This window comes from Columba livia, chromosome 2 (assembly GCF_036013475.1).
Source record: "Columba livia isolate bColLiv1 breed racing homer chromosome 2, bColLiv1.pat.W.v2, whole genome shotgun sequence".
NCBI lineage: Eukaryota > Metazoa > Chordata > Aves > Columbiformes > Columbidae > Columba > Columba livia.
The window spans coordinates 162,774,208-162,799,440 of NC_088603.1; the positions used below are offsets into that span (position 1 = coordinate 162,774,208).

General features: G+C 45.1%; 1 protein-coding gene across 1 annotated transcript in view; it reads right to left on the reverse strand.

Annotated features, from left to right (window-relative positions):
• Window positions 1–669: 669 nt before the first annotated feature.
• Window positions 670–25,233, reverse strand: part of EXOSC4 (exosome component 4) — a 39,831-nt gene continuing 15,267 nt past the window's right edge. Inside the window, exon 3 of the mRNA XM_065054722.1 lies at window positions 670–1,093. Within this exon, the coding sequence (XP_064910794.1) occupies window positions 734–1,093 (360 nt within the window). The 3' untranslated portion in view covers window positions 670–733. The remainder of the gene's footprint in view (window positions 1,094–25,233) is intronic.

Genomic DNA, 25,233 nt, shown 5'->3' on the forward strand with positions numbered 1-25,233 from the left:
AGGAACACCCAGCTGAGGTGACACAGGAAGGTGTCCAGGGGGTTGGAATGTCTGCACAGAAGGAGACTCCACAACCCCCTGGGCAGCCTGGGCCAGGCTCTGCCACCCTCACCCCAACAAGTTGCTTCTCCTCTTGCAGTGGAACCTCCTGTGTTCCAGTTTGCACCCATTGCCCCTTGTCCTGTCCCTGGTTGTCACCAGAAGAGCCTGGCTCCATCCTCCTGACACTGCCCCTTTCCATATTGATCCCCAGGAATGAGTCCCCCCTCAGTGTCCTCTTGTCCAGCTCCAGAGCCCCAGCTCCCTCAGCCTTTCCTCACACGGGAGATGCTCCACTCCCTCCAGCATCTTGGTGGCTGCGCTGGACTCTCTCCAGCAGTTCCCTGTCCTGCTGGAACTGAGGGGCCACAGCTGGACACAATATTCCAGGTGTGGTCTCCCCAGGGCAGAGCAGAGGGGCAGGAGAACCTCTCTGACCTACTGACCACCCCCTTCTAACCCACCCCAGGTCCCATTGCCTTCCTGGCCACAAGGGCCAGTGCTGGCTCATGGTCACCCTGCTGTCCCCAGCACCCCCAGCTCCTTTTCCCCTATCGATCTTGCACTCAAACCCCGACACATGGCACACGGCACAGCCCAGCGCGGCACGGCGGGGCGAGCTCCACGGTGTACGGCACACACGGCGGCGCACGGCTTGCCCCACAGCTCTTTATTGCCAAATCACCGCGTCCCCTCAGTCCCCCAGCAGCGCGGCCACCTCCCGCAGCCGCTGCCGCACCACGCGGTCCAGCACGGCGTGCAGCGCGCGGCACGCGGCCCCCGCCGCCTCCAGCACCCGCGGCAGCCGCTCCTGGTGCAGCCGGGCGCTGAGCTGCAGCTGCGCCAGCTGCCCCCCCGCCGGCAGCAGCGCCAGCGCCAGCACCGGCCCCCCCGCCGCCTCCTCGGGCACGCTCAGGTCGGCCAGCGCCGCGTCCTCCGCCAGCCCCGCCGTGCTGGCGCACACGTAGTCGCGCATGGGGATGCCGGCGTCCATCACGGCCAGCGTGGCCGCGTTCACCCCCGCGCAGAACGTGCCGCCGTCCGCCTGCAGGATCTGGGGAGAAAACATAGAAATTGGGGGCTAAGGGCTGGGGAGAGGTCGCCACGGGGACAGCGGCGCCGAGCCCGGCGCGGGGCGGGTCAGCAGGCACGCGGCCGGGCGCCCACGCCCTCGCTGCGGCACTGACAGCGCACCCAAATCGCCCCGTTTCAGCCCAAACCGCCACCCCCGTGCCATCGCCGCCGAGAGCTCTGTCCCACCGGCCCCATCGCCCCGGCGCCGGCAGCCGGTCATCCCGCCGCCAGAAAGCTGCCCATGGCCAGAGAACGGCACGCAGAGCATCGGCACCGACATGCAGGGCAGGGAACTCGGGACGACGTTTGGTTAGAACAATCTCTTTCAGAACCGTACCCGTCCGGGCAAGACTGTCCAGGGACGATGTTCCTTAAGGACAAGAAGTTTTAGGACAATATGTTGTAGGGCGGTATTTTCTCAGACAGCATTTTGTAGGACAGTGTTGGTTAGGGCAACAGTTTTCGGAAATTATTGCACCAGGCAAATATTGACCCAGAACCGCAATGACTTTTGCACCAAGCAAATAGTGAACCAAACCCATTGCTCCGAAACCGCAACAACTTTTGCACCGAGCAAATAGTGACCCAAAACCCTGTCGCTCCAAAACCGCAATGACTTTTGCACCAAGCAAATATTGAACCGAAACCCTGTTGCTCCAAAACCGCAATAACTTTTGCACCGAGCAAATATTGACCCAAAACCCCATTGCTCTGAAACCGCAACAACTTTTGCACCAACCAAATAGTGACCCAAAACCGCAATAACTTTTGCACCAAGCAAATATTGAACCAAAACCCCATTGCTCTGAAACTGCAATAACTTTTGCACCAACCAAATATTGACCCAAAACTGCAATCACTTTTGCACCAAGCAGCTACTGCCCCAAAACCGCAATAACTTTTGCACCAAGCAGATACTGCCCCAAAACCGCAATAACTTTTGCACCAAGCAGATACTGCCCCAAAACCGCAATAACTTTTGCACCAAGCAAATATGGACCCAAAACCGCAATAACTTTTGCACCAATCAAATACTGCCCCAAAACCGCAATAACTTTTGCACCAAGCAGCTACTGCCCCAAAACCGCAATGACTTTTGCACCAAGGAAATATCGAACCTAAATCCTGTTGCTCCAAAACTGCAATAACTTTCGCAGCGAGCAAATACTGAACCAAAACCCCATTGCTCTGAAACCGCAATGACTTTTGCACCAAGCAGATACTGCCCCAAAACCGCAATATCTTTTGCACCAAGCACATATTGAACCAAAACCGCAATGACTTTTGCACCAAACAAATACTGCCCCAAAACCGCAATGACTTTTGCACCAAGCACATACTGACCCAAAACCGCAATAACTTTTGTACCAAGCAGCTACTGCCCCAAAACCGCAATGACTTTTGCACCAAGCAAATATTGACCCAAAACCGCAATGACTTTTGCACCAATCAAATGCTGCCCCAAAACCGCAATAAATTTTGCACCAAGCACATACTGACCCAAAACCGCAATAACTTTTGCACCAAGCAGCTACTGCCCCAAAACCGCAATAACTTTTGCACCAAGCAAATATCAAACCTAAGCCCTGTTGCTCCAAAATCGCAATAACTTTTGCACCAAGCAGATACTGACCTGAAACCCCATTGCTCTGAAACTGCAATAACTTTTGCACCAACCACATACTGAACCAGAACTGCAATAACTTTTGCACCAACCAAATATTGAGCCAAAACCACAATGACTTTTGCACCAAGCAAATATTGACCCAAAACCGCAACGACTTTTGCACCAAACAAATACTGCCCCAAAACCGCAATGACTTTTGCACCAAGCACATACTGACCCAAAACCGCAATGACTTATGCACCAAGCAAATACTGCCCCAAAACCGCAATAACTTTTGCACCAAGCACATACTGACCCAAAACCGCAATGACTTTTGCACCAAGCAAATACTGCCCCAAAACCGCAATAACTTTTGCACCAAGCACATACTGACCCAAAACCGCAATGACTTTTGCACCAAGCAAATATTGACCCAAAACCGCAATGACTTTTGCACCAAGCAGCTACTGCCCCAAAACCGCGATAAATTTTGGACCAAGCACATACTGACCCAAAACCGCAATGACTTTTGCACCAAGCAGATACTGCCCCAAAACCGCAATAACTTTTGCACCAAGCAGCAACTGCCCCAAAACCGCAATGACTTTTGCACCAAGCAAATACTGACCCAAAACCGCAATGACTTTTGCACCAATCAAATACTGCCCCAAAACCGCAATGACTTTTGCACCAAGCAGATACTGCCCCAAAACCGCAATGACTTTTGCACCAAGCAAATATTGAGCCAAAACCGCAATGACTTTTGCACCAAGCAGCTACTGCCCCAAAACCGCAATAACTTTTGCACCAAGCACATACTGACCCAAAACCGCAATGACTTTTGCACCAAGCACATACTGACCCAAAACCGCAATGACTTTTGCACCAAGCAAATATTGAGCCAAAACCGCAATGACTTTTGCACCAAGCAGCTACTGCCCCAAAACCGCAATAACTTTTGCATCAATCAGATACTGACCTGAAACCCCATTGCTCTGAAACTGCAATAACTTTTGCACCAACCACATACTGAACCAGAACTGCAATAACTTTTGCACCAAGCAAATATTGACCCAAAACCGCAATGACTTTTGCACCAATCAAATACTGCCCCAAAACCGCAATGACTTTTGCACCAAGCACATACTGACCCAAAACCGCAATAACTTTTGGACCAATCAAATATTGAGCCAAAACCGCAATAACTTTTGCACCAAGCAAATATTGACCCAAAACCGCAATGACTTTTGCACCAATCAAATACTGCCCCAAAACCGCAATGACTTTTGCACCAAGCAAATACTGCCCCAAAACCGCAATAACTTTTGCACCAAGCACATACTGACCCAAAACCGCAATGACTTTTGCACCAAGCAAATATGGACCCAAAACCGCAATAACTTTTGCACCAAGCAGCTACTGCCCCAAAACCGCAATGACTTTTGCACCAAGCAGATACTGCCCCAAAACCGCAATAACTTTTGCACCAAGCAGCTACTGCCCCAAAACCGCAATGACTTTTGCACCAAGCAAATATTGACCCAAAACCGCAATGACTTTTGCACCAATCAAATACTGCCCCAAAACCGCAATAAATTTTGCACCAAGCACATACTGACCCAAAACCGCAATGACTTTTGCACCAAGCAGATACTGCCCCAAAACCGCAATAACTTTTGCACCAAGCACATACTGACCCAAAACCGCAATGACTTTTGCACCAAGCAGATACTGCCCCAAAACCGCAATAACTTTTGCACCAAGCACATATTGAGCCAAAACCGCAATAACTTTTGCACCAATCAAATATTGAGCCAAAACCGCAATAACTTTTGCACCAAGCAGATACTGCCCCAAAACCGCAATAACTTTTGCACCAAGCACATACTGACCCGAAACCCCATTGCTCTGAAACTGCAATAACTTTTGCACCAACAACATACTGAACCAGAACTGCAATAACTTTTGCACCAACCAAATATTGAGCCAAAACCACAATGACTTTTGCACCAAGCAAATATTGACCCAAAACCGCAACGACTTTTGCACCAAACAAATACTGCCCCAAAACCGCAATGACTTTTGCACCAAGCACATACTGACCCAAAACCGCAATGACTTTTGCACCAAGCAGATACTGCCCCAAAACCGCAATAACTTTTGCACCAATCAAATATTGAGCCAAAACCGCAATAACTTTTGCACCAAGCACATACTGACCCAAAACCGCAATGACTTTTGCACCAAGCAAATACTGCCCCAAAACCGCAATAACTTTTGCACCAAGCACATACTGACCCAAAACCGCAATGACTTTTGCACCAAGCAGATACTGGCCCAAAACCGCAATAACTTTTGCACCAAGCACATACTGAACCAAAACCGCAATGACTTTTGCACCAAGCAAATACTGCCCCAAAACCGCAATAACTTTTGCACCAAGCACATACTGACCCAAAACCGCAATGACTTTTGCACCAAGCAGATACTGCCCCAAAACCGCAATATCTTTTGCACCAAGCACATATTGAACCAAAACTGCAATGACTTTTGCACCAAACAAATACTGCCCCAAAACCGCAATGACTTTTGCACCAAGCACATACTGACCCAAAACCGCAATAACTTTTGCACCAAGCAAATATCGACCCAAAACCGCAATAACTTTTGTACCAAGCAGCTACTGCCCCAAAACCGCAATGACTTTTGCACCAAGCAAATATTGACCCAAAACCGCAATGACTTTTGCACCAATCAAATACTGCCCCAAAACCGCAATAAATTTTGCACCAAGCACATACTGACCCAAAACCGCAATAACTTTTGCACCAAGCAGCTACTGCCCCAAAACCGCAATAACTTTTGCACCAAGCACATACTGAGCCAAAACCGCAATAACTTTTGCACCAAGCAAATATCAAACCTAAGCCCTGTTGCTCCAAAATCGCAATAACTTTTGCACCAAGCAGATACTGACCTGAAACCCCATTGCTCTGAAACTGCAATAACTTTTGCACCAACCACATACTGAACCAGAACTGCAATAACCTTTGCACCAATCAAATATTGAGCCAAAACCACAATGACTTTTGCACCAAGCAAATATTGACCCAAAACCGCAACGACTTTTGCACCAAACAAATACTGCCCCAAAACCGCAATGACTTTTGCACCAAGCACATACTGACCCAAAACCGCAATGACTTATGCACCAAGCAAATACTGCCCCAAAACCGCAATAACTTTTGCACCAAGCACATACTGACCCAAAACCGCAATAACTTTTGGACCAATCAAATATTGAGCCAAAACCACAATAACTTTTGCACCAAGCAAATACTGCCCCAAAACCGCAATGACTTTTGCACCAAGCACATACTGACCCAAAACCGCAATAACTTTTGCACCAAGCAGATACTGCCCCAAAACCGCAATAACTTTTGCACCAAGCACATACTGACCCATAACCGCAATAACTTTTGCACCAAGCAAATATTGAGCCAAAACCGCAATAACTTTTGCACCAAGCAGCTACTGCCCCAAAACCGCAATAACTTTTGCACCAAGCAAATATGGACCCAAAACCGCAATAACTTTTGCACCAAGCAGCTACTGCCCCAAAACCGCAATGACTTTTGCACCAAGCAAATATTGACCCAAAACCGCAATGACTTTTGCACCAATCAAATACTGCCCCAAAACCGCAATAAATTTTGCACCAAGCACATACTGACCCAAAACCGCAATGACTTTTGCACCAAGCAGATACTGCCCCAAAACCGCAATAACTTTTGCACCAAGCACATACTGACCCAAAACCGCAATAACTTTTGCACCAAGCAAATACTGCCCCAAAACCGCAATGACTTTTGCACCAAGCACATACTGACCCAAAACCGCAATGACTTTTGCACCAAGCAGATACTGCCCCAAAACCGCAATAACTTTTGCACCAAGCACATATTGAGCCAAAACCGCAATAACTTTTGCACCAAGCAGATACTGCCCCAAAACCGCAATAACTTTTGCACCAAGCACATACTGACCCAAAACCGCAATGACTTTTGCACCAAGCACATACTGACCCAAAACCGCAATAACTTTTGCACCAAGCACATATTGAGCCAAAACCGCAATAACTTTTGCACCAATCAAATATTGAGCCAAACCCGCAATAACTTTTGCACCAAGCAGATACTGCCCCAAAACCGCAATAACTTTTGCACCAAGCAGATACTGCCCCAAAACCGCAATAACTTTTGCACCAAGCACATATGGAACCAAAACCGCAATGACTTATGCACGAAGCAAATATTGAGCCAAAACCGCAATAACTTTTGCACCAAGCAGCTACTGCCCCAAAACCGCAATAACTTTTGCACCAAGCAAATATTGAGCCAAAACCGCAATGACTTTTGCACCAAGCAGCTACTGCCCCAAAACCGCAATGACTTTTGCACCAAGCAAATATTGACCCAAAACCGCAATGACTTTTGCACCAATCAAATACTGCCCCAAAACCGCAATAAATTTTGCACCAAGCACATACTGACCCAAAACCGCAATGACTTTTGCACCAAGCAGATACTGCCCCAAAACCGCAATAACTTTTGCACCAAGCACATACTGACCCAAAACCGCAATGACTTTTGCACCAAGCAGATACTGCCCCAAAACCACAATAACTTTTGCACCAAGCACATACTGACCCAAAACCGCAATGACTTTTGCACCAAGCACATACTGCCCCAAAACCGCAATAACTTTTGCACCAAGCAAATATTGAGCCAAAACCGCAATGACTTTTGCACCAAGCAGCTACTGCCCCAAAACCGCAATAACTTTTGCACCAAGCAGATACTGACCCAAAACCCCATTGCTCTGAAACTGCAATAACTTTTGCACCAAGATACTGAACCAGAACTGCAATAGTTTTTGCACCAAGCAAATATTGAGCCAAAACCGCAATGACTTTTGCACCAAGCAAATATCGAACCTAAATCCTGTTGCTCCAAAACCGCAATAACTTTTGCACCAAGCAGATACTGACCCAAAACCCCATTGCTCTGAAACTGCAATAACTTTTGCACCAAGATACTGAACCAGAACTGCAATAGTTTTTGCACCAAGCAAATATTGAGCCAAAACTGCAATAACTTTTGCACCAAACAGCTACTGCCCCAAAAGTGCAATAACTTTTGCACCAAGCACATACTGAGCCAAAACCGCAATAACTTTTGCACCAAGCAAATATTAAGCCAAAACCACAATGACTTTTGCACCAACCAAATATTGAGCCAAAACCGCAATGACTTTTGCACCAAGCAGATACTGCCCCAAAACCGCAATGACTTTTGCACCAAGCAAATACTGCCCCAAAACCGCAATAACTTTTGCACCAAGCACATACTGACCCAAAACAGCAATGAGTTTTGCACCAAGCAAATACTGCCCCAAAACCGCAATAATTTTTGCACCAAGCACATAATGACCCAAAACCGCAATGACTTTTGCACCAAGCAGATACTGACCCGAAACCCCATTGCTCTGAAACTGCAATAACTTTTGCACCAACCACATACTGAACCAGAACTGCAATAACTTTTGCACCAACCAAATATTGAGCCAAAACCACAATGACTTTTGCACCAACCAAATATTGAGCCAAAACCGCAATGACTTTTGCACCAAGCAGATACTGCCCCAAAACCGCAATGACTTTTGCACCAAGCACATACTGACCCAAAACCGCAATGACTTTTGCACCAAGCAAATACTGCCCCAAAACCGCAATAACTTTTGCACCAAGCGCATACTGACCCAAAACCGCAATGACTTTTGCACCAAGCAGATACTGGCCCAAAACCGCAATAACTTTTGCACCAAGCACATACTGACCCAAAACCGCAATGACTTTTGCACCAAACAAATACTGCCCCAAAACCGCAATGACTTTTGCACCAAGCAAATATCGACCCAAAACCGCAATAACTTTTGCACCAAGCAAATACTGCCCCAAAACCGCAATAACTTTTGTACCAAGCAAATATCGACCCAAAACCGCAATGACTTTTGCACCAAGCAAATATTGACCCAAAACCGCAATGACTTTTGCACCAATCAAATACTGCCCCAAAACCGCAATGACTTTTGCACCAAGCACATACTGACCCAAAACCGCAATGACTTTTGCACCAAGCAGATAATGCCCCAAAACCGCAATAACTTTTGCACCAAGCACATACTGCCCCAAAACCGCAATGACTTTTGCACCAAGCAGATACTGCCCCAAAACCGCAATAACTTTTGCACCAAGCACATATTGAACCAAAACCGCAATGACTTATGCACCAAGCAAATATTGAGCCAAAACCGCAATAACTTTTGCACCAAGCAGCTACTGCCCCAAAACCGCAATAACTTTTGCACCAAGCAAATATGGACCCAAAACCGCAATAACTTTTGCACCAAGCAGCTACTGCCCCAAAACCGCAATGACTTTTGCACCAAGCAAATATTGACCCAAAACCGCAATGACTTTTGCACCAATCAAATACTGCCCCAAAACCGCAATAAATTTTGCACCAAGCACATACTGACCCAAAACCGCAATGACTTTTGCACCAAGCAGATACTGCCCCAAAACCGCAATAACTTTTGCACCAAGCACATACTGACCCAAAACCGCAATAACTTTTGCACCAAGCACATACTGCCCCAAAACCGCAATGACTTTTGCACCAAGCACATACTGACCCAAAACCGCAATGACTTTTGCACCAAGCAGATACTGCCCCAAAACCGCAATAACTTTTGCACCAAGCACATACTGACCCAAAACCGCAATGACTTTTGCACCAAGCACATACTGACCCAAAACCGCAATAACTTTTGCACCAAGCACATATTGAGCCAAAACCGCAATAACTTTTGCACCAATCAAATATTGAGCCAAACCCGCAATAACTTTTGCACCAAGCAGATACTGCCCCAAAACCGCAATAACTTTTGCACCAAGCACATACTGACCCAAAACCGCAATGACTTTTGCACCAAGCAAATACTGCCCCAAAACCGCAATAACTTTTGCACCAAGCACATACTGACCCAAAACCGCAATGACTTTTGCACCAAGCAGATACTGCCCCAAAACCGCAATAACTTTTGCACCAAGCACATATGGAACCAAAACCGCAATGACTTATGCACGAAGCAAATATTGAGCCAAAACCGCAATAACTTTTGCACCAAGCAGCTACTGCCCCAAAACCGCAATAACTTTTGCACCAAGCAAATATGGACCCAAAACCGCAATAACTTTTGCACCAAGCAGCTACTGCCCCAAAACCGCAATGACTTTTGCACCAAGCAAATATTGACCCAAAACCGCAATGACTTTTGCACCAATCAAATACTGCCCCAAAATCGCAATAAATTTTGCACCAAGCACATACTGACCCAAAACCGCAATAAATTTTGCACCAAGCACATACTGACCCAAAACCGCAATGACTTTTGCACCAAGCAGATACTGCCCCAAAACCGCAATAACTTTTGCACCAAGCACATATTGAGCCAAAACCGCAATAACTTTTGCACCAATCAAATATTGAGCCAAAACCGCAATAACTTTTGCACCAAGCAGATACTGCCCCAAAACCGCAATAACTTTTGCACCAAGCACATACTGACCCAAAACCGCAATAACTTTTGCACCAAGCAAATACTGCCCCAAAACCGCAATAACTTTTGCACCAAGCACATACTGACCCAAAACCGCAATGACTTTTGCACCAAGCAGATACTGCCCCAAAACCGCAATAACTTTTGCACCAAGCAGCTACTGCCCCAAAACCGCAATGACTTTTGCACCAAGCAAATATTGACCCAAAACCGCAATGACTTTTGCACCAATCAAATACTGCCCCAAAACCGCAATGACTTTTGCACCAAGCACATACTGACCCAAAACCGCAATGACTTTTGCACCAAGCAAATACTGCCCCAAAACCGCAATAACTTTTGCACCAAGCACATATTGAGCCAAAACCGCAATAACTTTTGCACCAATCAAATATTGAGCCAAAACCGCAATAACTTTTGCACCAAGCAGATACTGCCCCAAAACCGCAATAACTTTTGCACCAAGCACATACTGACCCAAAACCGCAATGACTTTTGCACCAAGCACATACTGAACCAGAACTGCAATAACTTTTGCACCAACCAAATATTGAGCCAAAACCACACTGACTTTTGCACCAAGCAAATATTGACCCAAAACCGCAACGACTTTTGCACCAAGCAAATACTGCCCCAAAACCGCAATGACTTTTGCACCAAGCAAATACTGCCCCAAAACCGCAATAACTTTTGCACCAAGCACATACTGACCCAAAACCGCAATGACTTTTGCACCAAGCAGATACTGCCACAAAACCGCAATGACTTTTGCACCAAGCACATACTGACCCAAAACCGCAATGACTTTTGCACCAGGCAAATACTGCCCCAAAACCGCAATAACTTTTGCACCAAGTACATACTGACCCAAAACCGCAATGACTTTTGCACCAAGCAGATACTGCCCCAAAACCGCAATAACTTTTGCACCAAGCACATATTGAGCCAAAACCGCAATAACTTTTGCACCAATCAAATATTGAGCCAAAACCGCAATAACTTTTGCACCAAGCAGATACTGCCCCAAAACCGCAATAACTTTTGCACCAAGCACATACTGACCCAAAACCGCAATGACTTTTGCACCAAGCACATACTGACCCGAAACCCCATTGCTCTGAAACTGCAATAACTTTTGCACCAACCACATACTGAACCAGAACTGCAATAACTTTTGCACCAAGCAGATACTGCCCCAAAACCGCAATGACTTTTGCACCAATCAAATATTGAGCCAAAACCGCAACGACTTTTGCACCAAACAAATACTGCCCCAAAACCGCAATGACTTTTGCACCAAGCACATACTGACCCAAAACCGCAATGACTTATGCACCAAGCAAATACTGCCCCAAAACCGCAATAACTTTTGCACCAAGCACATACTGACCCAAAACCGCAATGACTTTTGCACCAAGCAGATACTGCCCCAAAACCGCAATGACTTGTGCACCAATCAAATATTGAGCCAAAACCGCTATAGCTTTTGCACCAAGCAAATATTGACCCAAAACCGCAATGACTTTTGCACCAAGCACATACTGACCCAAAACCGCAATGACTTTTGCACCAAGCACATACTGACCCGAAACCCCATTGCTCTGAAACTGCAATAACTTTTGCACCAACCACATACTGAACCAGAACTGCAATAACTTTTGCACCAACCAAATATTGAGCCAAAACCACAATGACTTTTGCACCAACCAAATATTGAGCCAAAACCGCAATGACTTTTGCACCAAGCAGATACTGCCCCAAAACCGCAATGACTTTTGCACCAAGCACATACTGACCCAAAACCGCAATGACTTTTGCACCAAGCAAATACTGCCCCAAAACCGCAATAACTTTTGCACCAAGCACATACTGACCCAAAACCGCAATGACTTTTGCACCAAGCAGATACTGGCCCAAAACCGCAATAACTTTTGCACCAAGCACATACTGACCCAAAACCGCAATGACTTTTGCACCAAACAAATACTGCCCCAAAACCGCAATGACTTTTGCACCAAGCAAATATCGACCCAAAACCGCAATAACTTTTGCACCAAGCAGATACTGGCCCAAAACCGCAATAACTTTTGCACCAAGAACATACTGACCCAAAACCGCAATGAATTTCGCACCAAACAAATACTGCCCCAAAACCGCAATGACTTTTGCACCAAGCAAATATCGACCCAAAACCGCAATAACTTTTGCACCAAGCAAATACTGCCCCAAAACCGCAATAACTTTTGTACCAAGCAAATATCGACCCAAAACCGCAATGACTTTTGCACCAAGCAAATATTGACCCAAAACCGCAATGACTTTTGCACCAATCAAATACTGCCCCAAAACCGCAATGACTTTTGCACCAAGCACATACTGACCCAAAACCGCAATGACTTTTGCACCAAGCAAATACTGCCCCAAAACCGCAATAATTTTGCACCAAGCACATACTGACCCAAAACCGCAATGACTTTTGCACCAAGCAGATACTGCCCCAAAACCGCAATAACTTTTGCACCAAGCACATATTGAACCAAAACCGCAATGACTTATGCACCAAGCAAATATTGAGCCAAAACCGCAATAACTTTTGCACCAAGCAGCTACTGCCCCAAAACCGCAATAACTTTTGCACCAAGCAAATATGGACCCAAAACCGCAATAACTTTTGCACCAAGCAGCTACTGCCCCAAAACCGCAACGACTTTTGCACCAAGCAAATATTGACCCAAAACCGCAATGACTTTTGCACCAATCAAATACTGCCCCAAAACCGCAATAAATTTTGCACCAAGCACATACTGACCCAAAACCGCAATGACTTTTGCACCAAGCAGATACTGCCCCAAAACCGCAATAACTTTTGCACCAAGCACATACTGACCCAAAACCGCAATAACTTTTGCACCAAGCAAATACTGCCCCAAAACCGCAATGACTTTTGCACCAAGCACATACTGACCCAAAACCGCAATGACTTTTGCACCAAGCAGATACTGCCCCAAAACCGCAATAACTTTTGCACCAAGCACATACTGACCCAAAACCACAATGACTTTTGCACCAAGCACATACTGACCCAAAACCGCAATAACTTTTGCACCAAGCACATATTGAGCCAAAACCGCAATAACTTTTGCACCAATCAAATATTGAGCCAAACCCGCAATAACTTTTGCACCAAGCAGATACTGCCCCAAAACCGCAATAACTTTTGCACCAAGCACATATGGAACCAAAACCGCAATGACTTATGCACCAAGCAAATATTGAGCCAAAACCGCAATAACTTTTGCACCAAGCAGCTACTGCCCCAAAACCGCAATAACTTTTGCACCAAGCAAATATGGACCCAAAACCGCAATAACTTTTGCACCAAGCAGCTACTGCCCCAAAACCGCAATGACTTTTGCACCAAGCAAATATTGACCCAAAACCGCAATGACTTTTGCACCAATCAAATACTGCCCCAAAATCGCAATAAATTTTGCACCAAGCACATACTGACCCAAAACCGCAATGACTTTTGCACCAAGCAGATAATGCCCCAAAACCGCAATAACTTTTGCACCAAGCACATACTGCCCCAAAACCGCAATAACTTTTGCACCAAGCACATACTGAGCCAAAACCGCAATAACTTTTGCACCAAGCAGATACTGACCTGAAACCCCATTGCTCTGAAACTGCAATAACTTTTCCACCAACCACATACTGAACCAGAACTGCAATAACCTTTGCACCAACCAAATATTGAGCCAAAACCACAATGACTTTTGCACCAAGCAAATATTGACCCAAAACCGCAATGACTTTTGCACCAAGCACATACTGACCCAAAACCGCAATGACTTATGCACCAAGCAAATACTGCCCCAAAACCGCAATAACTTTTGCACCAAGCACATACTGACCCAAAACCGCAATAACTTTTGGACCAATCAAATATTGAGCCAAAACCGCAATAACTTTTGCACCAAGCAAATACTGCCCCAAAACCGCAATGACTTTTGCGCCAAGCACATACTGACCCAAAACCGCAATGACTTTTGCACCAAGCACATACTGCCCCAAAACCGCAATAACTTTTGCACCAAGCACATACTGACCCAAAACCGCAATGACTTTTGCACCAAGCACATACTGACCCAAAACCGCAATAAATTTTGCACCAAGCACATACTGACCCAAAACCGCAATGACTTTTCCACCAAGCAGATACTGCCCCAAAACCGCAATGACTTTTGCACCAAGCACATACTGACCCAAAACCGCAATGACTTTTGCACCAAGCAGATACTGCCCCAAAACCGCAATAACTTTTGCACCAAGCACATATTGAGCCAAAACCGCAATAACTTTTGCACCAATCAAATATTGAGCCAAAACCGCAATAACTTTTGCACCAAGCAGATACTGCCCCAAAACCGCAATAACTTTTGCACCAAGCACATACTGACCCAAAACCGCAATGACTTTTGCACCAAGCACATACTGACCCGAAACCCCATTGCTCTGAAACTGCAATAACTTTTGCACCAACCACATACTGAACCAGAACTGCAATAACTTTTGCACCAACCAAATATTGAGCCAAAACCACAATGACTTTTGCACCAAGCAAATATTGACCCAAAACCGCAACGACTTTTGCACCAAACAAATACTGCCCCAAAACCGCAATGACTTTTGCACCAAGCATATACTGACCCAAAACCGCAATGACTTATGCACCAAGCAAATACTGCCCCAAAACCGCAATAACTTTTGCACCAAGCACATACTGACCCAAAACCGCAATGACTTTTGCACCAAGCAGATACTGCCCCAAAACCGCAATGACTTTTGCACCAATCAAATATTGAGCCAAAACCGCTATAACTTTTGCACCAAGCAAATATTGACCCAAAACCGCAATGACTTTTGCACCAAGCACATACTGACCCAAAACCGCAATGACTTTTGCACCAAGCAGATACTGACCCGAAACCCCATTGCTCTGAAACTGCAATAACTTTTGCACCAACCACATACTGAACCAGAACTGCAATAACTTTTGCACCAACCAAATATTGAGCCAAAACCACAATGACTTTTGCACCAACCAAATATTGAGCCAAAACCGCAATGACTTTTGCACCAAGCAGATACTGCCCCAAAACCGCAATGACTTTTGCACCAAGCACATACTGACCCAAAACCGCAATGTCTTTTGCACCAAGCAAATACTGCCCCAAAACCGCAATAACTTTTGCACCAAGCACATACTGACCCAAAACCGCAATGACTTTTGCACCAAACAAATACTGCCCCAAAACCGCAATGACTTTTGCACCAAGCAAATATCGACCCAAAACCGCAATAACTTTTGCACCAAGCAAATACTGCCCCAAAACCGCAATAACTTTTGCACCAAGCAAATATCGACCCAAAACCGCAATGACTTTTGCACCAAGCAAATATTGACCCAAAACCGCAATGACTTTTGCACCAAGCAAATACTGCCCCAAAACCGCAATAACTTTTGCACCAAGCACATACTGACCCAAAACCGCAATGACTTTTGCACCAAGCAGATACTGACCCAAAACCGCAATGACTTTTGCACCAAGCACATATTGAACCAAAACCGCAATGACTTATGCACCAAGCAAATATTGAGCCAAAACCGCAATAACTTTTGCACCAATCAAATACTGCCCCAAAACCGCAATGACTTTTGCACCAAGCACATACTGACCCAAAACCGCAATGACTTTTGCACCAAGCAAATACTGCCCCAAAACCGCAATAACTTTTGCACCAAGCACATACTGACCCAAAACCGCAATGACTTTTGCACCAAGCAGATACTGCCCCAAAACCGCAATGACTTTTGCACCAAGCACATATTGAACCAAAACCGCAATGACTTATGCACCAAGCAAATACTGCCCCAAAACCGCAATAACTTTTGCACCAATCAAATACTGCCCCAAAACCGCAATGACTTTTGCACCAAGCACATACTGACCCAAAACCGCAATGACTTTTGCACCAAGCAAATACTGCCCCAAAACCGCAATAACTTTTGCACCAAGCACATACTGACCCAAAACCGCAATGACTTTTGCACCAAGCAGATACTGACCCAAAACCGCAATGACTTTTGCACCAAGCACATATTGAACCAAAACCGCAATGACTTATGCACCAAGCAAATATTGAGCCAAAACCGCAATAACTTTTGCACCAAGCAGCTACTGCCCCAAAACCGCAATAACTTTTGCACCAAGCAAATATGGACCCAAAACCGCAATAACTTTTGCACCAAGCAGCTACTGCCCAAAAACCGCAATGACTTTTGCACCAAGCAAATATTGACCCAAAACCGCAATGACTTTTGCACCAATCAAATACTGCCCCAAAACCGCAATAAATTTTGCACCAAGCACATACTGACCCAAAACCGCAATGACTTTTGCACCAAGCAGATACTGCCCCAAAACCGCAATAACTTTTGCACCAAGCACATACTGACCCAAAACCGCAATAACTTTTGCACCAAGCAAATACTGCCCCAAAACCACAATGACTTTTGCACCAAGCACATACTGACCCAAAACCGCAATGACTTTTGCACCAAGCAGATACTGCCCCAAAACCGCAATAACTTTTGCACCAAGCACATACTGACCCAAAACCGCAATGACTTTTGCACCAAGCACATACTGACCCAAAACCGCAATAACTTTTGCACCAAGCACATATTGAGCCAAAACCGCAATAACTTTTGCACCAATCAAATATTGAGCCAAACCCGCAATAACTTTTGCACCAAGCAGATACTGCCCCAAAACCGCAATAACTTTTGCACCAAGCACATACTGACCCAAAACCGCAATGACTTTTGCACCAAGCAAATACTGCCCCAAAACCGCAATAACTTTTGCACCAAGCACATACTGACCCAAAACCGCAATGACTTTTGCACCAAGCAGATACTGCCCCAAAACCGCAATAACTTTTGCACCAAGCACATATGGAACCAAAACCGCAATGACTTATGCACGAAGCAAATATTGAGCCAAAACCGCAATGACTTTTGCACCAATCAAATATTGAGCCAAAACCGCAATAACTTTTGCACCAAGCAGATACTGCCCCAAAACCGCAATAACTTTTGCACCAAGCACATACTGACCCAAAACCGCAATGACTTTTGCACCAAGCACATACTGACCCGAAACCCCATTGCTCTGAAACTGCAATAACTTTTGCACCAACCACATACTGAACCAGAACTGCAATAACTTTTGCACCAACCAAATATTGAGCCAAAACCACAATGACTTTTGCACCAAGCAAATATTGACCCAAAACCGCAACGACTTTTGCACCAAATACTGCCCCAAAACCGCAATGACTTTTGCACCAAGCACATACTGACCCAAAACCGCAATGACTTATGCACCAAGCAAATACTGCCCCAAAACCGCAATAACTTTTGCACCAAGCACATACTGACCCAAAACCGCAATGACTTTTGCACCAAGCAGATACTGCCCCAAAACCGCAATGACTTTTGCACCAATCAAATATTGAGCCAAAACCGCTATAACTTTTGCACCAAGCAAATATTGACCCAAAACCGCAATGACTTTTGCACCAAGCACATACTGACCCAAAACCGCAATGACTTTTGCACCAAGCAGATACTGACCCGAAACCCCATTGCTCTGAAACTGCAATAACTTTTGCACCAACCACATACTGAACCAGAACTGCAATAACTTTTGCACCAACCAAATATTGAGCCAAAACCACAATGACTTTTGCACCAACCAAATATTGAGCCAAAACCGCAATGACTTTTGCACCAAGCAGATACTGCCCCAAAACCGCAATGACTTTTGCACCAAGCACATACTGACCCAAAACCGCAATGACTTTTGCACCAAGCAAATACTGCCCCAAAACCGCAATAACTTTTGCACCAAGCACATACTGACCCAAAACCGCAATGACTTTTGCACCAAGCAGATACTGGCCCAAAACCGCAATAACTTTTGCACCAAGCACATACTGACCCAAAACCGCAATGACTTTTGCACCAAACAAATACTGCCCCAAAACCGCAATGACTTTTGCACCAAGCAAATATCGACCCAAAACCGCAATAACTTTTGCACCAAGCAAATACTGCCCCAAAACCGCAATAACTTTTGTACCAAGCAAATATCGACCCAAAACCGCAATGACTTTTGCACCAAGCAAATATTGACCCAAAACCGCAATGACTTTTGCACCAATCAAATACTGCCCCAAAACCGCAATGACTTTTGCACCAAGCACATACTGACCCAAAACCGCAATGACTTTTGCACCAAGCAAATACTGCCCCAAAACCGCAATGACTTTTGCACCAAGCACATACTGACCCAAAACCGCAATGACTTTTGCACCAAGCAGATACTGCCCCAAAACCGCAATAACTTTTGCACCAAGCACATATGGAACCAAAACCGCAATGACTTATGCACCAAGCAAATATTGAGCCAAAACCGCAATAACTTTTGCACCAAGCAGCTACTGCCCCAAAACCGCAATGACTTTTGCACCAAGCAAATATTGACCCAAAACCGCAATGACTTTTGCACCAAGCAAATATTGACCCAAAACCGCAATGACTTTTGCACCAATCAAATACTGCCCCAAAACCGCAATGACTTTTGCACCAAGCACATACTGACCCAAAACCGCAATGACTTTTGCACCAAGCAAATACTGCCCCAAAACCGCAATGACTTTTGCACCAAGCACATACTGACCCAAAACCGCAATGACTTTTGCACCAAGCAGATACTGCCCCAAAACCGCAATAACTTTTGCACCAAGCACATATGGAACCAAAACCGCAATGACTTATGCACCAAGCAAATATTGAGCCAAAACCGCAATAACTTTTGCACCAAGCAGCTACTGCCCCAAAACCGCAATGACTTTTGCACCAAGCAAATATTGACCCAAAACCGCAATGACTTTTGCACCAATCAAATACTGCCCCAAAACCGCAATAAATTTTGCACCAAGCACATACTGACCCAAAACCGCAATGACTTTTGCACCAAGCAGATACTGCCCCAAAACCGCAATAACTTTTGCACCAAGCACATACTGACCCAAAACCGCAATAACTTTTGCACCAAGCAAATACTGCCCCAAAACCGCAATGACTTTTGCACCAAGCACATACTGACCCAAAACCACAATGACTTTTGCACCAAGCAGATACTGCCCCAAAACCGCAATAACTTTTGCACCAAGCACATACTGACCCAAAACCGCAATAACTTTTGCACCAAGCACATATTGAGCCAAAACCGCAATAACTTTTGCACCAATCAAATATTGAGCCAAACCCGCAATAACTTTTGCACCAAGCAGATACTGCCCCAAAACCGCAATAACTTTTGCACCAAGCACATACTGACCCAAAACCGCAATGACTTTTGCACCAAGCAAATACTGCCCCAAAACCGCAATAACTTTTGCACCAAGCACATACTGACCCAAAACCGCAATGACTTTTGCACCAAGCAGATACTGCCCCAAAACCGCAATAACTTTTGCACCAAGCACATATGGAACCAAAACCGCAATGACTTATGCACGAAGCAAATATTGAGCCAAAACCGCAATAACTTTTGCACCAAGCAGCTACTGCCCCAAAACCGCAATAACTTTTGCACCAAGCAAATATGGACCCAAAACCGCAATAACTTTTGCACCAAGCAGCTACTGCCCCAGAACCGCAATGACTTTTGCACCAAGCAAATATTGACCCAAAACCGCAATGACTTTTGCACCAATCAAATACTGCCCCAAAATCGCAATAAATTTTGCACCAAGCACATACTGACCCAAAACCGCAATGACTTTTGCACCAAGCAGATAATGCCCCAAAACCGCAATAACTTTTGCACCAAGCACATACTGACCCAAAACCGCAATAACTTTTGCACCAAGCACATACTGACCCAAAACCGCAATGACTTTTGCACCAATCAAATACTGCCCCAAAACCGCAATGACTTTTGCACCAAGCACATACTGACCCAAAACCGCAATGACTTTTGCACCAAGCAGCTACTGCCCCAAAACCGCAATGACTTTTGCACCAAGCAAATATTGACCCAAAACCGCAATGACTTTTGCACCAATCAAATACTGCCCCAAAACCGCAATAAATTTTGCACCAAGCACATACTGACCCAAAACCGCAATGACTTTTGCACCAAGCAGATACTGCCCCAAAACCGCAATAACTTTTGCACCAAGCACATATTGAGCCAAAACCGCAATAACTTTTGCACCAATCAAATATTGAGCCAAAACCGCAATAACTTTTGCACCAAGCAGATACTGCCCCAAAACCGCAATAACTTTTGCACCAAGCACATACTGACCCAAAACCGCAATGACTTTTGCACCAAGCACATACTGAATCAGAACTGCAATAACTTTTGCACCAACCAAATATTGAGCCAAAACCACACTGACTTTTGCACCAAGCAAATATTGACCCAAAACCGCAACGACTTTTGCACCAAGCAAATACTGCCCCAAAACCGCAATGACTTTTGCACCAAGCAAATACTGCCCCAAAACCGCAATAACTTTTGCACCAAGCACATACTGACCCAAAACCGCAATGACTTTTGCACCAAGCAGATACTGCCCCAAAACCGCAATGACTTTTGCACCAAGCACATACTGACCCAAAACCGCAATGACTTTTGCACCAAGCAAATACTGCCCCAAAACCGCAATAACTTTTGCACCAAGCACATACTGACCCAAAACCGCAATGACTTTTGCACCAAGCAGATACTGGCCCAAAACCGCAATAACTTTTGCACCAAGCAAATATTGACCCAAAACCGCAATGACTTTTGCACCAAGCACATACTGACCCAAAACCGCAATGACTTTTGCACCAAGCACATATTGACCCAAAACCGCAATGACTTTTGCACCAATCAAATACTGCCCCAAAACCGCAATGACTTTTGCACCAAGCACATACTGACCCAAAACCGCAATAACTTTTGCACCAAGCACATATTGAACCAAAACCGCAATGACTTATGCACAAAGCAAATATTGAGCCAAAACCGCAATAACTTTTGCACCAAGCAGCTACTGCCCCAAAACCGCAATAACTTTTGCACCAAGCAAATATGGACCCAAAACCGCAATAACTTTTACACCAAGCAGCTACTGCCCCAAAACCGCAATGACTTTTGCACCAAGCACATACTGACCCAAAACCGCAATGACTTTTGCACCAATCAAATACTGCCCCAAAACCGCAATAAATTTTGCACCAAGCACATACTGACCCAAAACCGCAATGACTTTTGCACCAAGCAGATACTGCCCCAAAACCGCAATAACTTTTGCACCAAGCACATACTGACCCATAACCGCAATAACTTTTGCACCAAGCAAATACTGACCCAAAACAGCAATGACTTTTGCACCAAGCAGATACTGCCCCAAAACCGCAATAACTTTTGCACCAAGCACATACTGACCCAAAACCGCAATGACTTTTGCACCAAGCAGATACTGCCCCAAAACCGCAATAACTTTTGCACCAAGCACATACTGACCCAAAACCGCAATGACTTTTGCACCAAACAAATACTGCCCCAAAACCGCAATGACTTTTGCACCAAGCAAATATCGACCCAAAACCGCAATAACTTTTGCACCAAGCAAATATCGACCCAAAACCGCAATAACTTTTGTACCAAGCAAATATCGACCCAAAACCGCAATAACTTTTGTACCAAGCAAATATTGAACCAAAACCGCAATGACTTTTGCACCAATCAAATACTGCCCCAAAACCGCAATAAATTTTGCACCAAGCACATACTGCCCCAAAACCGCAATGACTTTTGCACCAAGCAAATACTGCCCCAAAACCGCAATAACTTTTGCACCAAGCAGCTACTGCCCCAAAACCGCAATAACTTTTGCACCAAGCACATACTGAGCCAAAACCGCAATAACTTTTGCACCAAGCAAATATCAAACCTAAGCCCTGTTGCTCCAAAATCGCAATAACTTTTGCACCAAGCAGATACTGACCTGAAACCCCATTGCTCTGAAACTGCAATAACTTTTGCACCAACCACATACTGAACCAGAACTGCAATAACCTTTGCACCAACCAAATATTGAGCCAAAACCACAATGACTTTTGCACCAAGCAAATATTGACCCAAAACCGCAATGACTTTTGCACCAAGCACATACTGACCCAAAACCGCAATGACTTATGCACCAAGCAAATACTGCCCCAAAACCGCAATAACTTTTGCACCAAGCACATACTGACCCAAAACCGCAATAACTTTTGCACCAATCAAATATTGAGCCAAAACCGCAATAACTTTTGCACCAAGCAGATACTGCCCCAAAACCGCAATAACTTTTGCACCAAGCACATACTGACCCAAAACCGCAATGACTTTTGCACCAAGCACATACTGACCCGAAACCCCATTGCTCTGAAACTGCAATAACTTTTGCACCAACCACATACTGAACCAGAACTGCAATAACTTTTGCACCAACCAAATATTGAGCCAAAACCACAATGACTTTTGCACCAAGCAAATATTGACCCAAAACCGCAACGACTTTTGCACCAAACAAATACTGCCCCAAAACCGCAATGACTTTTGCACCAAGCACATACTGACCCAAAACCGCAATGACTTATGCACCAAGCAAATACTGCCCCAAAACCGCAATAACTTTTGCACCAAGCACATACTGACCCAAAACCGCAATGACTTTTGCACCAAGCAGATACTGCCCCAAAACCGCAATGACTTTTGCACCAATCAAATATTGAGCCAAAACCGCTATAACTTTTGCACCAAGCAAATATTGACCCAAAACCGCAATGACTTTTGCACCAAGCACATACTGACCCAAAACCGCAATGACTTTTGCACCAAGCAGATACTGACCCGAAACCCCATTGCTCTGAAACTGCAATAACTTTTGCACCAACCACATACTGAGCCAGAACTGCAATAACTTTTGCACCAACCAAATATTGAGCCAAAACCACAATGACTTTTGCACCAACCAAATATTGAGCCAAAACCGCAATGACTTTTGCACCAAGCAGATACTGCCCCAAAACCGCAATGACTTTTGCACCAAGCACATACTGACCCAAAACCGCAATGACTTTTGCACCAAGCAAATACTGCCCCAAAACCGCAATAACTTTTGCACCAAGCACATACTGACCCAAAACCGCAATGACTTTTGCACCAAGCAGATACTGGCCCAAAACCGCAATAACTTTTGCACCAAGCACATACTGACCCAAAACCGCAATGACTTTTGCACCAAACAAATACTGCCCCAAAACCGCAATGACTTTTGCACCAAGCAAATATCGACCCAAAACCGCAATAACTTTTGCACCAAGCAAATACTGCCCCAAAACCGCAATAACTTTTGTACCAAGCAAATATCGACCCAAAACCGCAATGACTTTTGCACCAAGCAAATATTGACCCAAAACCGCAATGACTTTTGCACCAATCAAATACTGCCCCAAAACCGCAATGACTTTTGCACCAAGCACATACTGACCCAAAACCGCAATGACTTTTGCACCAAGCAGATACTGCCCCAAAACCGCAATAACTTTTGCACCAAGCACATATTGAACCAAAACCGCAATGACTTATGCACCAAGCAAATATTGAGCCAAAACCGCAATAACTTTTGCACCAAGCAGCTACTGCCCCAAAACCGCAATAACTTTTGCACCAAGCAAATATGGACCCAAAACCGCAATAACTTTTGCACCAAGCAGCTACTGCCCCAAAACCGCAATGACTTTTGCACCAAGCAAATATTGACCCAAAACCGCAATGACTTTTGCACCAATCAAATACTGCCCCAAAACCGCAATAAATTTTGCACCAAGCACATACTGACCCAAAACCGCAATGACTTTTGCACCAAGCAGATACTGACCCATAACCGCAATAACTTTTGCACCAAGCACATACTGACCCAAAACCGCAATAACTTTTGCACCAAGCAAATACTGCCCCAAAACCGCAATGACTTTTGCACCAAGCACATACTGACCCAAAACCGCAATGACTTTTGCACCAAGCAGATACTGCCCCAAAACCGCAATAACTTTTGCACCAAGCACATACTGACCCAAAACCGCAATGACTTTTGCACCAAGCACATACTGACCCAAAACCGCAATAACTTTTGCACCAAGCACATATTGAGCCAAAACCGCAATAACTTTTGCACCAATCAAATATTGAGCCAAACCCGCAATAACTTTTGCACCAAGCACATACTGACCCAAAACCGCAATAACTTTTGCACCAAGCACATATTGAGCCAAAACCGCAATAACTTTTGCACCAATCAAATATTGAGCCAAAACCGCAATAACTTTTGCACCAAGCACATACTGACCCAAAACCGCAATGACTTTTGCACCAAGCAAATACTGCCCCAAAACCGCAATAACTTTTGCACCAAGCACATACTGACCCAAAACCGCAATGACTTTTGCACCAAGCAGATACTGCCCCAAAACCGCAATAACTTTTGCACCAAGCACATATGGAACCAAAACCGCAATGACTTATGCACGAAGCAAATATTGAGCCAAAACCGCAATAACTTTTGCACCAAGCAGCTACTGCCCCAAAACCGCAATAACTTTTGCACCAAGCAAATATGGACCCAAAACCGCAATAACTTTTGCACCA